The 19,478-nt window shown below is 39.6% G+C and overlaps 1 protein-coding gene across 5 annotated transcripts in view; it reads right to left on the bottom strand.

Moving 5' to 3' along the window:
- Nucleotides 1-2,348: 2,348 nt before the first annotated feature.
- col16a1 (collagen, type XVI, alpha 1) overlaps nucleotides 2,349-19,478 on the bottom strand; it is an 83,469-nt gene continuing 66,339 nt past the window's right edge. For 4 of the 5 annotated variants that reach the window (XM_008421599.2, XM_008421600.2, XM_008421597.2 and 1 more), the window contains 28 exons: nucleotides 18,800-18,853; nucleotides 17,381-17,500; nucleotides 17,091-17,132; nucleotides 16,565-16,636; nucleotides 16,407-16,451; nucleotides 15,704-15,748; nucleotides 12,937-12,990; nucleotides 12,789-12,842; nucleotides 12,604-12,657; nucleotides 12,470-12,514; nucleotides 12,333-12,386; nucleotides 11,244-11,279; nucleotides 11,094-11,156; nucleotides 10,944-11,015; nucleotides 10,781-10,834; nucleotides 10,611-10,655; nucleotides 9,644-9,688; nucleotides 9,424-9,477; nucleotides 8,664-8,717; nucleotides 8,504-8,554; nucleotides 8,221-8,310; nucleotides 8,098-8,133; nucleotides 7,634-7,678; nucleotides 5,846-6,040; nucleotides 5,566-5,629; nucleotides 5,192-5,368; nucleotides 5,005-5,082; nucleotides 2,352-3,863 (listed from right to left, as the gene is read on the bottom strand). In XM_008421599.2, coding sequence (XP_008419821.1) covers nucleotides 3,670-3,863; nucleotides 5,005-5,082; nucleotides 5,192-5,368; nucleotides 5,566-5,629; nucleotides 5,846-6,040; nucleotides 7,634-7,678; nucleotides 8,098-8,133; nucleotides 8,221-8,310; nucleotides 8,504-8,554; nucleotides 8,664-8,717; nucleotides 9,424-9,477; nucleotides 9,644-9,688; nucleotides 10,611-10,655; nucleotides 10,781-10,834; nucleotides 10,944-11,015; nucleotides 11,094-11,156; nucleotides 11,244-11,279; nucleotides 12,333-12,386; nucleotides 12,470-12,514; nucleotides 12,604-12,657; nucleotides 12,789-12,842; nucleotides 12,937-12,990; nucleotides 15,704-15,748; nucleotides 16,407-16,451; nucleotides 16,565-16,636; nucleotides 17,091-17,132; nucleotides 17,381-17,500; nucleotides 18,800-18,853 — 1,992 coding nt within the window. In that variant the 3' untranslated portion in view covers nucleotides 2,352-3,669. Of the gene's footprint in view, nucleotides 3,864-5,004; nucleotides 5,083-5,191; nucleotides 5,369-5,565; nucleotides 5,630-5,845; nucleotides 6,041-7,633; nucleotides 7,679-8,097; nucleotides 8,134-8,220; nucleotides 8,311-8,503; nucleotides 8,555-8,663; nucleotides 8,718-9,423; nucleotides 9,478-9,643; nucleotides 9,689-10,610; nucleotides 10,656-10,780; nucleotides 10,835-10,943; nucleotides 11,016-11,093; nucleotides 11,157-11,243; nucleotides 11,280-12,332; nucleotides 12,387-12,469; nucleotides 12,515-12,603; nucleotides 12,658-12,788; nucleotides 12,843-12,936; nucleotides 12,991-15,703; nucleotides 15,749-16,406; nucleotides 16,452-16,564; nucleotides 16,637-17,090; nucleotides 17,133-17,380; nucleotides 17,501-18,799; nucleotides 18,854-19,478 lie in introns of all 5 variants that reach the window. The other variant, XM_008421598.2, reaches the window with a different exon arrangement.

Genomic DNA, 19,478 nt, shown 5'->3' on the forward strand with positions numbered 1-19,478 from the left:
AAATGTATCTCCTGATCTGTAAGCTTGAGTGAAATCCTTGATTTAACTCATGTAAATTGCTTCCCCCCCTCCCACCTCCCCGTCCTCCTCCACCCCCTCACCCCTCCGCTTTCTACCCAAGTCTCATTTTAGAACCTAACGACAAGCTTTATCTCTTCCCCTTGTTGCCAGGCAACAGCATATCCCAATAGGCACTCCCATCTCCCACAATGCAGTGCTGTAAATCTTTGTAAATGTGTGTTGATTATTATGTGCAGGAATACCGTGCAGAACTCTCAGAAATGATGACTCTTCCTCGAGACAATTAGCTATTAGTTCAATTGTGCTTTCCATGCCACTGTCAGATTTCCATAGAATTACTGATTTATGTCATTAAAAAGAAGCTATTTATTGTTCTTGATAATAATCACCTGTAAAGAGAAGAGGGAGGGTTTCATTCTTCCCAAACCAATAAAGAGGAAACGTTTTATAAAATCCAGTGTTCTTCTGTATCAATGTTGGGAAGGTATTTAGTCTCTTTCAGATCCTTCTATATATATACATATTTTTTTTTCCAACATTAAAATTATTGATTAATGCCTTTAAATAAACTCCCTTGCCTCACATGTTCAGCTTTTAGCAACATTTTTGCTTTACTGAGCCCTGAAGTCGCCAAAAAACGAGCATCACATTTCTTTTATTTACTGTACACTAAGACAAAAACTAGAGACAAAACATCAAGAGTTCTTGTGAGGAGACGAGCTGTTAGTACCAAATGTTCCTATTTGAAACATCACAAAGGACCTACAGAAATGTACTGAATAAAACAGCTGCAGTGTAACTATATAAAGAGCCCCAACTGGGAAGGGTCAAAGTGTTCCTGAGAAATAAACTCCAACAAAAACTTGCAAAAAATGATAAAAATGTCAACAGAAAATAACAACAAAACATACAAAAGGTGATGGTGACCACCAACACAACTTTAAAAGGTATTCTGAACAACAAACAGAACAAATTAAGCATCAGTTAACAAATAAAACGGCTTCTAGTCAGATGCTACATGGGGATGCTGGTTAGTGGCTCCGTTTGCATTTCTGGATGTGTATTTAGCTCTGCTGATGCTAAAATGTTGATCCACCAGTGGTGCATAATGGACGCTGTTCAAACATTAACTAAAGCAACCTTTGACTGTCTACTGTAAGGAAATGTGACTGATGTAAATAATATTTACTGACATAAGCTTGAGATTTTGGTTTGATCTGTGGTCATAATTTATATTTTGAGTCCACTGGGTTGGAAACAAAAAACCCCCGAAAATAACATGCAATGACATTGGATGATGACCTTTGTGGTATTTTATTTGAGTGAAAATACTTTTACAAATATGTGTTAAATAATTTTCAATTGTTCATTTTTATGATTTTTTAAAATATATATTATTGAACTTATCATAGTTGTATGGAAAGACCAAGGTTTTAGCAAGAAAGATGCAGGTCTATAATGAGGATTTATAGGAAAATGCACAAAAAAAAAACAAAAAAATGGGAGATTCGAAGAAAGTCACTCAGGAGAAACGGGAACCGTGGGGGTGTACAGCAATAAAATCCAGAAAAGTGTGACATGAGAACAGACGTTACAACGCCGAGGATAAGTGATTACTGGAATGATTCACAGGTGAGATGATTACCAGAATGCATAACAGCTGTGAGGTGAGCCTGAGGATATAAGAGGCTTATATGGCACCCGTAATGAATGCAAACGGATCTGCAGCAAAGAAACAAACAAGAACTACAGAAACTGAGTAACTTCACAGACACGAGACTGCAACGAGGCAGAGTAACTTCAAAAGGTCGCAACATGGCACAAATATAAAAAGCAACACTTTAACACAAAACAGGTGTATATTTAAAGGACAGTAATAGGAAAAGTAACGAGCGCCCACTGAACGTTTGCAAAGAGAACAAAAAGGTTGCTACAGTGCAAACTACCAACTAAAGCACTGACATTAGTAATTTTAGACATGCTCTCTAGAAAAGATGAAGGGCTTTTAAAAATCTACATTTAGTTGCCAAGCAACTAAAATCTTAATAATCTAAATTGCATTTGGAAATTACCTCAAAGCTCAAAGGGGTACTTAGAGATGCTACACAATGAAAATGAAAAGCTGGGAACTTAAAAAAAAAAAAAAAAAAAAGGTATTTGGCAAATATATGTTGCTGTTTGTGACTGACCTTCAATAAAAGATGTCAAAGTGATTAAAAAAATAAATAAAAATGGATATGTCCTTTAATACAGTGTATATGTTTTCAACTGTTCAACCTTTGGTCTGGTGAGTAGCTTTAAATAAAAAGGCCAACAAAAATAAAACAGAGTGTTTGTTTGAAAAGCATTTTAATTACAGTTTCTAAGAAACAAAAGCATGACCACAATTCAAAGTTCAAACTGGTTGAAAAATACAAAAATCTTTGCTATTCAAACTTCAGAACTATAAAACTAGCTGATAGCAATGTCGCATATTGACAATTTATTGACGGAAGATTTAGCATTACTTTGAAACACCGGTAACTAACAAGGAACAAATAAAACAGTGATCAAGTGATTGGGACATGAATGTGAAAATGTTCTTCATGCTGAAATGACGGTGAGGATTGGCTGAGCTGCATTTATGACATAATTATGATCAAGTACATCGAATGTCTATAGTTTAACCTTATTCTCAAAAAAAAAAAAAATCCAAATAATGCAAACTGGTTTTCATTAGAGCTAAACTGGAATAAAATATGCAAATAGATGAACTTTAGTGACACAGACACAAAAGCCAATTTGTTTTCTGTCTAAATACAAATTACTTCTATAAACAATTTGTTTATGAACCCATTTTTTTTTCATTTGAAAGCTTATAGACATACATTTTAATTTTTTTGCAAAATAACCACTGGCATTAAAAAAAAAGGAAGCTCTGAGTTGTATAAAAAGCCAATATATATATACATATAAATATCTACAAAACAATCCATCAAGGAAAGTCTGCCTGTTACTTGGAATCTGTTTCAAAAGAACTAAACTACATTTCCCAGCATGCTGTCTGTTAGGCGACATTCAAACGTGACACACCGCACTCAATGACAACATTAGAAATGCATGGGATCTACTCTGAATGTAATTGTTTGAGGACTGGAACAAAGATAGGAGAAATGGAAGCAACGTAGTAAAATAACTTTTTCTTTGTTTCCTAGAATTAGACAAACAAAATGACCAACACAAGGAAGAATAGGGGGGGGGGGGGAGACAGAAGTCTGAATTTATGAAGGAAAAGAAAAGACAGATTGTGACTCTTCTCAGTTTGCTCTCCTGAAAGCTCAAAAAGATGCAAAGCGAAGTGGGGGAAAGAAAAAATCAGAGGGTGTTAAAGCGATGAACTGGCATTTTTAAGGGTAGGAAAAAAATGGTTCAATAACAATTTTCTGTTGGTGTGTCTTTGCAGGCCTCAGTTCCAGCGGGACCCTTAGAAGGAAATGTGCTTTTCGCACATACCTTTTTTTGTAAAATAAAAAAAATAAAAAATACAACCAAAACCTTTGCTTTCTGTCATGTGGTCTTACTGAATAACTTTGGGTCCTCGTCTTTGGTTTGCTTCCTTCCCCAAATACTGTAGTCTGTTTGCTCCAGTTCCCTTCATCCCACAGAACCTTACCAGGGGCCTTTGACAGGTGGGCCCTTGGGGCTGTAGTCCACTTGATGGCTCATACAGTCCGCAGGATTACAACGGCCTTCCTTTCCTTTGGCTCCAGGCTGTCCAGGAGAGCCTGGTATCCCAGGAACACCCTGCTGGCCGACAGGTCCAGGAGGTCCCATTTTACCATAGCCTGGAGGGCCTGGAACGCCTAGAAGCAAAGAAAAAAAAAAAAAGAAATTACAAGAAACATCTTCAATAACTGTCTTTAAGCCTGGAACAACACTGAAATAAAAACTAACCTCTCAAATGACCATAAAATAATTTGATTTCAACATTTCACTGGACACACAGTGTTATGTGAAGCACAATGGAAAAAAACAAATATACAAAAAAAAACAACAAAAAAAAAACAGTGAAATGCTATTTAAAGACGAACACTTTAAAGAATTTTAATTGGATTTTGTGTAGTATATCAACACGTAGCTGTGAAATGGAAGAATTACTGATTCGGAAAATCTGTTACGAAAATACAATATGAAAGATATGGAACTTAAGCGCTTATATTTGTTCAGATCTGCGAACAAATCACTAAAAGATGTTTCAAAAGGCTAATTATTACTACACTTATAATTATGCCAAATTAATAAATAAAGTTGTTTTTTTTTTTACTTCTTAATGAATAAAAACTTCCTCCAGTTATATGTATTAATTTAACATAGGAGCAGAAACACAGGAATTGTAATCGTCAGTAAAAGGAATACGAGACGTCCGCTTCAGAAATGACATAAAATATGTACAAATCTGTTGAAATCGTTGTGCTACATCTGTTGTCAGGGGATGGAAATAATAACTCGAGCCGTCTGAAGTGTTTTTCCACTTCCGTGAGAACACGTTTGCTTTTTAGACTCAAAATTGATCAAGCGGCTCCATGTGAAGTGATTGCAGCTGCCGGTCCTCCAATTTAGCCGACACTATCTGAACCCGTGATGATGAAGGATTCTTGGATATGCTGATATGACTGATATGAGCGAAAGTGGTTCATTGTAATTAGAACACATTGAGAATAATAATAATGAAAAAAAATTATATTTCATCACATTGCCAGTTTTTTTTGGTGTTTTTTTTTTTTTTAATCATCAATCAATTCAAATAATTTAATTAGTGGAAATGACTCAAATTGAGCTAATTCTGTGTGCAACCTCTGGTGCAGGTTGGACCTGCTTGAAAACTACTGTGGAAATCTAGCAGGGAATTGATTGCTGCCAAGTCTTAACTGCATCACTTTACTAAAAGTTAGCTTGGCCTAAATTTTTATTATTTTTTTAAAAAGAACCAATTGGATGCATCACCTGGTGCTCCAGGTGGTCCCACGTCTCCCATCTCTCCAACACCCTTGTCACCCTTTACTCCTGGCGGTCCTCGTGGTCCTACGGAATTAAAGACGCATATTCTAACGCTTGGAAGACGAAGGTTTATTCATACTACTTAGCATAATCCTAAAATTAAAAAAAGATGAAATAATGAAAACCCATTCACCTGGGAGTCCTTGTCCTCCCGGGCGACCCTGCCTGCCAAACTGTCCTGGGACTCCAGGAGGACCCTGCGGTCCGGGAGTGCCTGGAACACCATCTTTTCCTGGGGGCCCCGGTCGGCCGGGTGATGCCGCCATTTCTACTGGCATCTGCATGCGAGACATGTAGTAGCCCATTCTCTCTAAGAAGAGGGAGAAGAAATGGGGAGAAAAAAATAAAATAAATAAATATTCAACAAAGAAACTTGCATTTCAAAGAATCCACACAACTAGTTTCAACAAAAGGCTCGATTTACAGAGAAAACACAGCTATGACTTAGAAAACGGTTCATTATGCAGAAAGCATCCAGACATGTGCTTGCGAACGCTCTGCTCTCACCGTCAAAGATCTTGATGACCTGTTGCCGAATGAAGTTTTTGATGTCGTCGTAATTAACGAACGCCTGTTGAAAGAAACAGACAAAGAAAGTTTTAGTGGCTAAAAAACAAACAAACAAGCAAACATTAATGAAGGAGATGAGTAGAAAATGTATTGTTTAAAAAAAAAACAATACGTACAACACAGCAGTACCTATTGAGTATAGAAATGATCTGTGGTTGATTCAAATTAAAATTCAATAAAAAAAATTTAAAAAAAGAGCAATGGAAGTGAATCTCACATCGTTTCCTGGAGACCCAGGGGAACCCGGAGGTCCCGGTAGTCCATCAGAACCTGGGCTTCCTCTTTCCCCTCTAGGGCCGACCGGCCCCATCATGGGTTGGGCGTCCTTGCCGAGATATCCTCCCCCGCCTGGGGGTCCCGGTCTGCCTCGCTCGCCCGGAGAGCCCCTCTGTCCAGGGGCCCCCGGTTCTCCCTGTAATTCAACACACATAATTTAAAGATAAGAGTTTAAAGAGAAAAAAACTGTATGTCTTCCTAAGACATATTCTGAACGTGCTTGAGAGAAATATATGATGTATTTTATTGCCTACTTTGTGAAAAAAAGAGTTTGTTATATCAATACGGCCTGAACATAATCAAATATGCTTAAGTATAACATGGACTTTTCCTTAAATTTGGCGATTTAAGGAAAAGTACCCCTTGTAAAGATGTATGAGAAGCTTTAAAATAATTTCATCTTTTGTTGCAATGGCATAATTCAACATGGAAATGTTGAAAAATCCAACTTTCATAAAAAAAACTGATTATAGAAAAATATACCACAACGAAACTTTTTTTGTCCTACTATAACAAAAGGCAATGAGAATCTTGATTGACTTCAGGGAGGATCTATAGAGATTTTCCAAAGAGGAATGGGGCAATGATCTCCATCTCTGTTTGTTTTAAACTTCGTGGATATTTTTTTTTATAAATATTGTATCTATTAGCTTTTCATTTTTGAACTTATAAAGCCATGTAACAACTTTGTTAGCAGATAGACAGGACGTGTTTCCAGCAGACGTACCGTCAACCATGTCACCTTGACTGTATTCACACTAAATGTTGGGTGTTTGATGTTACAGCGGCAGAAAAATAATTGATTTATTTATTACTTCTATACAAATGAGATCAATAACTTTACCTACAATGTGATCTAATTTTCTCCTTTCTTTTACCCAGCTCAACCTGAACGTCTCTGTTCAAATGTCATATTCAACATAATATTCATTAAGATTTTGCTATTTTAAGAAGCGAGCCTCTTCTTGACGACAGCTCCGCTCCTGCGTTTCTATCGCGTCCCACACAGCAGCGGCTCGCCATACTGGCCGTGTAAACACCCTCAAAAACAGCCCCGCTACAGTAGCGACAGTGATTTATCGAGGACAAAGCGGCCCATAATGGACGTCTAATGTTTACACGTCACCGACAGACGAGCGCTTCCTGAAATAGAGACGAGCGAAGAGAACGGGGGATCCCGCTCTTGCCTTTCTTTGCCGTTCTGCACCACTAAAACCCTGACAATGCTGTCCTGTCAGCGTGACAAATAGCCTCATCTAGCATCTCCCCTCATGCTTAATAGCATTATCCCAGAGGCTGAAGAATAACTCTATCACTGTGCCCACCTACTGTAAGCCATTGTCTGCGGAGAGAACCAACGCACTCCCGGGCCAAGCAGCTAGGGGAGTCTGTCGGGTTTCTGAACCGGCTGCCCGTCTGATGAGGAGGGAAGTGAGGCGAGGAGGACGGAGGTCGACTCAGGGAGGGGTCAGCGGTGTTAGTGAACTGATGACTGTGTTAAGTGTGGGTGCTGAGCGGGCAGAAACGGCAGAGAGCGAACGCTTTCAGGAACATCGTGTGTCAACAGAAGCCTCCCCGGGCCGTGGCACAGCGGAAAAGAGCAAACTCTTGCCGATTCCGGATAGTCTGAGGACGTAATGGATGGCTGACGCTCTGCTTGATAACACACATCCACACACACACAAACACACATTGCATTAAGACATCACCAACCTGAGTCATCCCTTACCTTTTGACCTGGCTGTCCGCTGTCCCCCTGCAGGCCTGGTGTTCCCTGCCACAAGAAGAAACAGGATAGTGTTGGATTTTTATTTTTTTTTACCAGTAACTTGAAAAGTGTGACACAAATTTGCATTCCGCACTTCAGAGTCAAAACTTGTAATTGCAGTCAAAGCTGCAAGTTTTTTGTGGTACTTTTTTTTTTTTTGAGTAATATCAGTCGATGGATCTATATTTTGCATCCCTATTATTTAACAATTGGATAAATCCAAAAGGCAGTCGGTTGCAATGGATTTCATTCACATGGTTCACGGGGAGCATGAGTGTGTATCGCACAAAAAAAAAACTTTCCGGTTTTTGTACAGAAAAGAAATGAAAAGAAAATCTAAAAGTTGCAAAGCATTGTGCGTATTTCATCGAATTATACTTTTACTGTTACACTTTAGGAAACACACTCAGCTTGATGCTACTTACATCTTTGCCAGCAGCACCATCGCTGCCAGGCTCTCCCTGAAAGCAAACACACAAAGATTGAAACATGCTAAAGTCCAACAGTCGACTTGGCTTGCAGGTGAACACATTCAGAGAAGAACCAACCATAAGTCCTGGATGCCCTGGAGATCCCGGAGGTCCAACTAACCCCGGGAGGCCTCTCTCCCCAGATGGACCCTTATCTCCTTGCATCCCCTAGAAAGGAAGACATCACTCACATATTTAGTGTCTACAGAGAATTTCAGATGATTGCAGGCTCATTCTGTATCAGAACGAAACAAGAATTTTGCACAATGAAATGCTGGTGAAAGTCACTATCAGGCTGGTCACCTGACAGTGACTCTGCAAGTAATGTGGAATTACAGTAATGTTTGAGATGTGCTCTTACCACTCCCGATGGGCCAGGAGGCCCCGGAGGTCCAGCTGGCCCTGTGGGACCCTGATGATGAAAGAAAACAAATTATTCAGGTTTGACATGCTAAAAATAATAAAATAAATAAAGATTAAGGAAACCTGTTCAAAATATCTTAAAAGAGAGGGATGTTTACGATCTGGCCTGCAGGTCCCGGTCGACCCTGAAGTCCTGGGGTGCCCTGGTCCCCCTGCAGAGACCCACAGATTGAACTTTAGATTATACTTTTGAGTTTGTCTGAATAGTTTTATCATTTAGCAAGTTGCAGAGAATCATCAGCAACATTCTGGTGTGATCATGCCTGAATGTTTGACCACTTCTCTTGGTAAAGTAAGTAAAGTTACGTTCAATTATTTGGTTTCACCAAAGAGCTTTAACGTCTCGATTCACAGCCGTGATTTTAATGTCAATGTGAGCAAAAGTGCAAAGGACTCACTTCCTGTGAAGCTCAAACCTTTTGTAGGTTTGGTGGCCAAACTGACTGGGCCATTTGAAAGTGGTTTTCCACAGATGTTAAACAGAGTTGGGAAGAACTTTGAACTAATTTAATGCCAGTCTGCTTTATTCCATTGGAAAATAATGTAACGAGGGTCGTTGTTTGGCATCACTTAAGCTCTACATCACCATAAAACCAAGAGGGTTCTTGACACCAAAAAAAATAAGTAGAATCAAAAATTAAAATGTGTACTCTGGGAGTTAAGCTTTAAGCATGAAAGCACCAGATTCTTGCTGTGTATATTCTTTTTGTGTGTAATTATGTCACCCTAGAAAGAGAATGATTCAAATGTATCAGTACAAGCTGCAAATTAATATTATTAACAATGATGAGTATATGCAAACCTTCCATTGCAACTAAAGTTTCTGTTGGGGAAAGGGTGGAGAACAAAAGTACTCACGTCATGTCCTGGCCTGCCGGGTGGTCCTTGTGGGCCTGCAGGCCCGGCATCTCCCTGTTGGGATGCAATACATTTTAAAATGACAACTGCAGACTCAACGAGGGAAAAGCAGTAAAACGTCTTTGATCATAATCGAGCATGATGCGTGAGAAACAGGCTGTAGCTGCGCAAGTGGAGACAGTCACGGTGCGATGGTAAGGTCAGGGGTGTGTTGACTGACCTTCTGTCCAGGAAAGCCTACGTGTCCTGTTTTCCCTTTGAATCCCTGAGGAAGAGACATCAAGGAGAATGAGGCAGGAGGCACCGTAAAAAAAAAAAAAAAAAAACAGAAGTCGGTGCTGCTGGAGAAGGTGGAAGATTGTGTTTGAAATTTCAAACACCTGCTCTCAGCGAGAACACAAACTGAAATGCAGCTAAAAAAAAAAAAAAAAAAAACAGAAGTCGGTGCTGCTGGAGAAGGTGGAAGATTGTGTTTGAAATTTCAAACACCTGCTCTCAGCGAGAACACAAACTGAAATGCAGCAACGAAAAGAGAGTTGTAAGAAAAAAAAAAAAAAGATTTTTTTTTTTTTAGAGAAGACAAGTGGAAGCTGTGCGAGGCTCAACTTGAGTGTGTTTCCCTCTTCTCCTGGGTCAGTATGTTCGACAGAAACACAGGGAGCGCCGTGTAATGCATTTGTAAACAAGGCCACGAAATCAGACGTTATTGTTCATCGTGATGTGCAGTGTCGGTTTTCCTGCCTGTCGCTTCGACTCCGAAAAGATCAAATTTGGTCTCGTCTGACCAAATCATTTTCATCCACACGATTGCTGTGGGCTTTATGTCACCATAGTTCATGGCAAACTACAAATGGAACCTCTTATTCCTTTTTTTTTTTTTTTTTAAAGACTCTGCTTTTCCACTCCTACCAATTTTGAAAACTACTTATAGTTTATACTTGTACTTTCGTGATTATGTGCAGCACTACGTTTATCTACCACATAAAAGCCCAGTAAAGCCCTTGGTCATTTTTGGCTGTGACATGACAAGAGCAAAATAGTTCAAGGGGTGTGCAGACTTTTAAAAGTCACTTTTTTTAAAGAAACATACCTTTTTTAGTTTGTATGTTTTTTTTTTGTTTGTTTGTTTTGTTTTAAAATGGACGGAAAGCAATTCTGGCAGTGTAAATGATACAGGTGATACTCACTGGGATTCCTCGAAGTCCCGCTGGGCCTGGAGGGCCCGCCTCGCCCTGATAATTATGAAAAAAAAAACAAAAGGGAACACACTCTGTTTCAGAATATTAACAACTCAGATGCAGGTTTTTGCAAGCAGGATCATCCGCGTGATTTTTGGCAATTGAGTTGTGCGACGTACCCGCAGTCCTGGTTTCCCATCTTTTCCGTCTATTCCCTCAATACCGGGAGGTCCCTTTTTAATATAACATATATATTAGTAAAAGTTCCAAACATCTGCGACAAAGATTGCTTTGTGCATGTAAGGTGGGAGGGGGAATAAAGAAAGTAAATAACAGTTTTACCATCAGGCCTGGAGATCCTGGTGAGCCAGGCGGCCCAGTTGGTCCCTGGGAACCTGTGGAACCGTCGTTACCCTTTGGAAATGCAGTATTTTTAAAATACGAATACAATGAATTAGTTTTTTTGGGGGTTTTTTTTCAATCTGCACTCACTTTTTCTCCTTTGAGCCCAGAGACGCCTTCTCTGCCAGGTTTGCCAGCAGGACCAGGAGGACCCTATAATTACACAAAGTACTGACAGTTCCTACCATTGTTGAAATAACCATAAAAAATGCAAAAGATCTTTTTAGGAAGTTTACATACCGGTGGTCCTGGAAAACCTGGCTGTCCTTGGAAACCCTTTAATAATAATAATAAAAAAATAATTTAAAAAGTGGCCATTATATGTCATTTTTTTCGTTTTCAAAATGACAGCAAGTACTGACATGGAAAAGATGCACGAAAAGCTTTAAAATAAAGGAGGAAACTGTTTATACACTGTTCACTGTTTGATTTAAGAACATTTACTCAGTGTTGAAACATATTAGGGAATGCTCTATTTTAAGAAAATGCTCAATTACTGGCTCTCCCTGCCATAGATAATCTGTACAAACAGTTTTGACACGAGTTTCCACCGTACTTATCAGTAGGCATGAGATGCATTTCACTATATCCATCTTTGGTTTGGAGTCAGAGCGACCCAGTGGGTCTGTGTGCAGCTCCAGTGTCCCATTTTATATTACCGGATAATCTTTGTGAATGCGATAACAGGAAGACTTTTCTTTCCATCCAGGGTTTTATTAGTGTCTAATAATAGACATTATGGAGCCTTGCTGACCTGAAGATGTCACTTTCTGCTGCGGCTCATTTACGGTGCTGCTTTGGAGATTTGTTTGCACTGAATTCACTTGTCTGCCTTCACACATATGGACTTCAGTGACATCCCATTCTTAATAAGCATGACTTTATGACAGTTTTAACTGTTCTAGGTAGGCATTTGTTGAGGTGTAGGAGTGTGTTTATAGAAATTATTACCCATTATTCCAAAAGTACATTAGTGAGGTCAGACACTGATGTTGGATGAGAAGGCCTTGCTGATAGTCTCCACTCTAATTTATCCCAAAATCGTTTTATCAGGTAAAAAGCAGTACTTTTGTCAGGATAGTCAGGTTTTCTTCACACAGAACTTGCAGATTCAAGTCTTGATGGATCTTGCTTTGTCCACTGGTGGCCAAACAAATAAGGGCTATCTCCAAACTGTTACCATAAAAGTAGCACAAAGTTCTCCACAAAGTCTCTGTGCTGCAGAATTAAGAACTAATGGCCCAAACCCAAATGTGATTGTTTTAGGGCTTTTTACACATCTTGACCAGGGATGCCAGGCAAATGTGTGTGTGCCTGCATGTAGCATACCTGGTCACCTTTGGAACCAACAGGCCCTGCTGGTCCTGTGTCTCCTTTAATGCCCTGCAAACATTGAACATTTTTTTTCTTACAAGTACTTACAAAAAAAAACAATTATAAAACTCATTTAAGATAAAAACACTGACTGGAGATCCAGCCTGTCCTTGATACCCAGGGCTACCAGGAGGACCCTGCAAAATGAAAGGAAATGTTAAGCTTTACGTTAGAACATGGGCCTAAAGTAATTTTGTATAAGTATAATGACAGTGAAACCACTTACCGATTCTCCTTTCTGTCCAGCACCTCCTGGGCTTCCACGCTCACCCTTCAGTCCCTGACAAAAATGCAAAAAAAAAGAAAAAAAAGAGAGAGAGCAGTGAATCAGCGTGGTCCCTTGTGTCATTGGAACCTGTCTAAAAATTGACAGGAGCCTGTCAGTTCTTTAATAATGAGGCAGCAACTTACGGGCAACCCAGGTGGCCCCATAGTTCCAGGATAACCAGGCGTCCCTGGAGGGCCCTGAAGGAAAGATCATGCGATCAATCAAACAGGGAAACCAATTATTTCCACTGTATGTTATCATTCCAGGGGAAGCTGCTTGTCAGGAATGTACCTGCTCGCCCTTCATTCCTGGGAGGCCGGCCGACCCTCGTTCACCCTGCTGACCCTGAGGATGACAGCGGAGGGAACAGATCAGAACAAAGGAAAGGTACAGTGCTTTGTAAAAGTACAAACATTTTAATTACAATGGGCAACAGGGGAGGAGGGGCAGTGAGGCGGATGCACTGTGATGGAAAGATCCACACTGAACCACTCGCTCGTTTCACTTCTGTTTACTTTGTAGTCACTACTTCAACTATATCACTCATTATCCAATATATTGTTTCTTTACATGTTACAATGTATCATTGTATATCAACACTGCTGGGTCAAAATGCAGTTTTATGTTGTATCCATGTCTTTTTATTTAAGAAAGATGTTTTGACTTCTCCTTCCTGGTTGCCAAAAGGCATGGCTGATGTCTCATGGGACTGAATCGCATGCTTCATGGAATTTTTTCATTGTTTTGTATTCGTTGTTTGGTGACAGCCATCTTGTCTTCCTCTAGTGCATCCACATCATTTCACTAAACCAGTATTTAAGTTCCCTTATGTGTCACTTCAGCCGGTCAGTTTGTCTTATGTCTGTTTGAGGTTTTATTAGTTTTCATTTTTTGAGTCTAGCTTCTTGACTTGGCCTCTTTTATGGAGTTACTAGTTATTCATTTCCCACTGTTTCAGTTAAACACCTGCTTGGTCCCTGACATGCACAAACAGAAAGTAAGCAGTGAAGTGAACAATGAGTCTAAAGGAAAAAAAAAAAAAAAATATATATATATCCATTCATTTATTTTTAATCAAACTGCTCTCCATAACATATCCTCTAATGTCACTGTTTTGGTTTTGTGGAAAATGTTTGACAGAAAAATGACACATTTTTGTGAGCACATCGTCCTCACCACACCATCCTAATGGCAAAAAATAGTGGTGGCGGCAGTATTATGATATGGGATAGCAGCTCTTGCAAGATAAATATTGGCAAAGAAATGTGAAACCCATCCATCGTTTTGTTTCACTTTGTAATTTTTTCCACTTATGGATGTTTATCATAAAAACCCAGAAAAATAAAGAAGCTAATGTTTGTTTTTGTAACATAATTGAGGGTTATGGAAAGGGAAAGTCTCTACTTAAGTAGTGGAATTAAAAAAAATAAATAAATAAAAAATAGCCAATAGCAAAGAGAAAGAAAAAGCTTACTTGTTGGATTGTAGTTATTTTTTTTCCTTTGGTCTTTCACTCTGTGAAGCAGCAGGGTGGTGATGCCCACTCATGATCCTCTGCTGTTTTGGTGTAGTAAACCGTTTTCTATCCTCACATAGAAAAACTCGAGTCTCTAGTTGCGGCTTCAGCTGCTGCAGCCCAACGCTTACTTTTTAATAAAATACACACACACAGTCTAAACGACAATAATGTGCGAATGAAAGGAAGCTACGTTAAAAGTTACCTGTCATAGTGCTGCAAATGAACACCGAGCAAAATTTGAGTGTAAATATTGATACACATGTAGGTGTGAGCAGTTGCCTGGCAACAGCTAAAGACTATAAGCAAAAACAGATGAGGAGATGAAAACCGGATTAACTGACATTTTAATTTATAAGAGGAAGAAACTGCTGCAAATAAACTGCTGTATGATTATCTAAATTTGTTCTAAAAATAACATTTTATAAACAAAACCACATGAGATGAGATATTAGAGTTTGTCATGGTTTGGAAGTTTTAAAAAACAAAACTTTTCAGGAAAACGAGCTCCTACACAGTACCAGTACGGCTACGCTGCAAATGGATTTTACTCAGTGATCACATGGCTTGAGCATTTGGTACCGCCATTCTCTTCAAACAATAAATCAGCATGAGAAGAGAGGCGGCTCTCAGGAGAGGGTTCTAGGTCCAGCTTTTACACACTTAGTCTCTTAGACGGTGGAAACAGTTGAATGAAAATCATGAAAGTGGTCAGGCATCATTGCTTTGCTTCAAAATGACCTCACATACAAGAATACTGCAGCCGACGTGAGTAAAAAGAGTTTTTTTGGGTCTTTTTCCCCCAAAATCAATAAAAACTCAAATTTGATAGGTTTGGTTGCCATGAAGAAACCTTCAGGATTTCATTACAAACACGCATAAAACTTTGTTCATATTCCACCAATGTCAAAAATACACAATTTCGCAATTCTGGTGTTTCTATTAAATGAGAAACGCAATTAAAATCACACGTTATTCACGTGATAAGTCATTAAAAAAAATGTGCCGTGCCGTCATCCTCCAACTACTTCCTGTTGTCTTCTTTGTGGTTTGCCCCAGTGGCAACATCTGGTGGTTTGGTTATGTGACTCGTGTGACGCAAAAACCAATTTCAACATGGCCAAACAAATAAATAAAAGCCTCATTCTAATGCCAAAACTTTTTTTTTCAAAATTGGCTTGTTTTTATTAAGCACATTTATTTTTGAAATGTCAAATTGCACAAATATAGCCAAAACGCAGGTAAAGAATGTCCTTCAAGTCCCTAAAAAGGTCTTGGCCATGACTGGTGTTCAGAAAACATTTTATTCTTTACCCCATGGCCCTTCTGCTGTACAGAAGAGCCACTTTTATTTGTGTCCGTTTTCTCCCCATCAGGAACAGTTCTGTTATTATTACACTGTTAATGAGGAAGAGTTAAAAAGAAGACAAAATAAAATAAGACTGTCGCATATTTTTGTTTGTATTGCTCTGAAGACTTTTCTTTTTTTTTTTCTAGGCCTGAGAGAACCGATTGAAGTGTGAAAGCATAAGTGAGACTTACAGATAAGCCAGATGGGCCCTGAGGACCTGGGAAACCAGGGGGTCCCTGTGGACAGAAAGCAATGAAGACAACACTTTCAAACACCTGAGACAAGCTGAACCAAAGGATAAACACAGACCAAAACAAGCTCACAACTTTAATTAAAGCAGGTATCTATTTATTCTTGAAAGTGAACAACACAACCTAGATTCTGCTGTGGGAATTGTGCATTTATGACAACATTAGTTTAGATAGAAGGATTAAGTTTTTTTTTTTTGTTGTTTGTTTTTTCCCCAATGTGCCACCAGGGGGCTCTATGACCACACAGGAAGTGGCACGCACTCACTCCATTTATATCAAGTCACTTCAAATCTGGGCTTTGAGACAAAAACCCAGCGGTGCTGTTCTAAAACGATGATAACAAAGAAATGAATCCCTTTTTTTTCCCCCACTCACTAAAGTTCTTCCAAAAATAATACATGACTGCAAAGTGCGCTAAACTTTTCTGTTTCAACTTTTTCCTCTTGTCATAAATTTCACAGAAGGCTAAGTTAGTCAAAGTGTGTGGAGGATTTTAATAAAAGCGTCACCAGCGGATGAGATCTCTGAACAGATATTCAGCAAGGGGGAGATGTATCTATTACTCCTATTAAAAACCTCACAAGTCGTTCAGGTTTCTCTGTTTTCAAATGAAGATCTGATGCGAATGACGAATGATCCTTACCATGATTCCTGGCGGTCCTGGCGAGCCCCTATCTCCCGGAGAACCCTGAAGAGGAAGAGAGGTAGATCTTTTCTTTTTCGAGTTTGTTTGGACACAGAAATATGGCCAGAAGAAGAAACGTGTTTAGACCCAGCAGGCACTCTGTGAAGGACACTCACGGGGTCTCCTTTTATTCCCGGTGTTCCAGGCACTCCTGGAAACCCGGGTGTTCCGGTGCAGGACCGATCACCCTGTGGGGAAATCAAATACCGGTGTACGGATTTCACACATACTGTATATATGCAGTGCTTTGGAGGAGTAGTTTTTTTTCCTTCCTTGAACTTTTTCACATTTTTGCCACATTGCATTCCAAACATCAATATGTTTGTTTTCCAGAATTCCATATGAGACCAAGTCAAAGTAGTGCATCATTGTAAAAAGGGAAAAATCAGAAAAGATATGTGCGCCTTTGTATTCATCCCCCTTTACTCTGATACACCCAAAACAAAACAAAGCACACGTCAACAGAATCAGCTGCTTTGTGTCGGTCTCTCATTTAGCATCCAAGCAAATTTCATAGAAGCTTCTGATCGTAATGTGAAAAAAAATATGAAATTCTTTCAAGGGATGGTCACACTTTCAGCACAGCACTGCATATTTATACATGTTGGGTAATCCTTATTATGGCAGCAGTTTCAAACAAACCGTCGCTTCAGTCGCCTGTGCCCTCTGCAGTCTCTCCAAACACTATAAAGGTAGACGAGAGAAGCTATTAGAGCGCTGCCTCCCCCCACATCACACAGAGAGCGGATCACAACAGGCCATGCACGCTCGAACACAATGCAAAACGATGGACTGTCATTTCGCATTCATCAAGGCGGTGACTGCGGTACTGGAAGCGCTGCATATAATTCCAAGTCCGGGGTGGGTCGGGGGAACTATGCAGCGAGGCTGAAAACATTGCAACAAGAAAACCCGCTCCCACAAAGTCTCACCCTGTCACAGCTGTCCATGACTGTCGCACCAGGCTTGCCCTGGTCTCCTTTTTCACCCTTGGCACCAGCCATGCCTGGGACCCCTGGCAAACCCTGAGAACAGCCCTCTCCACAATCCTCCTGTGTTGCACACATAGAAATAATGGTTTATTTCTATATACACGAGGATGCTCGCCGACACACATCATGCTGTAGAGTCGCGCCCCGATAAGTCAAAATGTCGTCCTCAGTTCAAAAGCTAAAACTCGCACACGTTCATCGCAATGAATTAAATTTATTGCAAATTTAATTCATACGTTTCGTTTCTGATCATTTTGATGATTGCGGCTTATACGCTTAAAAAATAATACTAGAATTATGGGGAAGTAGTGCCCATAATTCCTGCCCATAATTCCTACGTGGAGCCCTTCTTCAGGGCTACGTGGAGCCTTCTTCAGGGCTCCACGTAGCCCTGAAGAAGGCTGTTGGCTTGACAGCTGTCCAGCAGAGACTCGCTGATGAGGAGGGTCACAAAAGGTCATCGTAAAAGGAGCTGCCAGCTAGAACAGAGCTATATCCAAGCAGAGTAATGAAAAACTGAGAGAACGGAGTACGTATTGTGGCTCATGGAGCAGGAATACCTGCCATCTTCAGAAGACTGTGAGGCAAAGACAATTCAAGAGTTTAGAGGAGATTCATTTGAACCAAAGGCAACATCAGGAGAGCCTGTTTAGGACTGAAGCAGATTTGAATTTGAACCGGGCCAATCAGTGAGCAGAAAAAGGAGTCGTGAACGATGACAATGTCTGTTGTAGAATTGCAATAGTTTTAGCAATGGCAGTGGAGGAAGTTAACGAAGACATTCAGTCCATGTTGGTCAAACCTCGAAATATTGAATTAAGCTTCATGCCCTCAAGCTGGAACACCACATAGGTCATGGCCAACTGTTAGCTTTTGGGTAAAAATTAAAACGTCAGCAACATCCATGTTTCTAGCAAACAATTGTTTTTAAATAGCTGAAAGTCCCGACTCTCTGTGCAAAGCAAATGGTAGAACAAGACACTATTTTTTTTTTACTGGGCTACCTCAGACCAAGCGTTGAGTGTATATTCTGTACAAGGGTTTTTTTTTTTTGTAGATGAGCATTTCTGTGTTTAAAAAAAATATTTTTCTTTTCTTATTAATTTTATTGAATATTCTGATTTTCTGAGATACTAAATTTCACGTTTTTAATAGCTGTAAGCTTTTGATAGCAAAATGACCAGAAACAAATGCTTGAACTACATTCCTCTATGCATAAAGGAATCTATAAAACACACAAGTTTCCTTCTTTCATTTGAATTGACTTTTGGATAAAACATAAACTTGCTGATATACATTCTTATGCATTCCAAGACCACAGACTGGAACATGTGCCAAATCTAAATGGTTTGTACTTACATCTTCCACTTCTATAGGTGTATCTCGAGGCAGAGTGTGTGATCCAGTATAGCTCTACGTGAAGGAACAGAAATTCAGTTAAACTCATTTCAACATTTGAAAAAAAATAAATCTAGTCGTCAAGATATTTTTTCACAATCACTCAAATCGCCTCAAAACTGTCCATTTTTTTTTTGAGTTTATTATATTTCAAATGTCACTTTGTCCAACTAATAAGGAAATTCAGAGCTATACGAGGGACTGAGCATTTTCAAGGCTGCAGCATTGCAGCCAAATGAAAAAAAAAACGAAAGAAACAATTTCGTATTCAGTGAAAAAGCAAACCGGTAAGACGATGTTACCTCCTCATTTTGTCAAATGAAAGGTAAACTATGTGCACACACACACACACACACACACACACACACACGCACACACACACACACACACGCACGCACGCACACGCATACACAAACACTTTTTTTCATGATTGATGTTTTGCTTTCCAGATTTGAAAATTGACTGCAATTCCACACATTTGTAATCTGATTGACACCCATCTGGTTGAACAAAATTACTCGCACCCAACCTGCCAAAGCAGCACGCTGTTAAAATTAGCACACAGTGTTCATCAGAGGAAACAGGCTTTTTCTGACAGCAGTCCTCCTGGCCTGAATTAACACACAGACATGTCTGTTTT

Source organism: Poecilia reticulata, linkage group LG11 (assembly GCF_000633615.1).
Source record: "Poecilia reticulata strain Guanapo linkage group LG11, Guppy_female_1.0+MT, whole genome shotgun sequence".
NCBI lineage: Eukaryota > Metazoa > Chordata > Actinopteri > Cyprinodontiformes > Poeciliidae > Poecilia > Poecilia reticulata.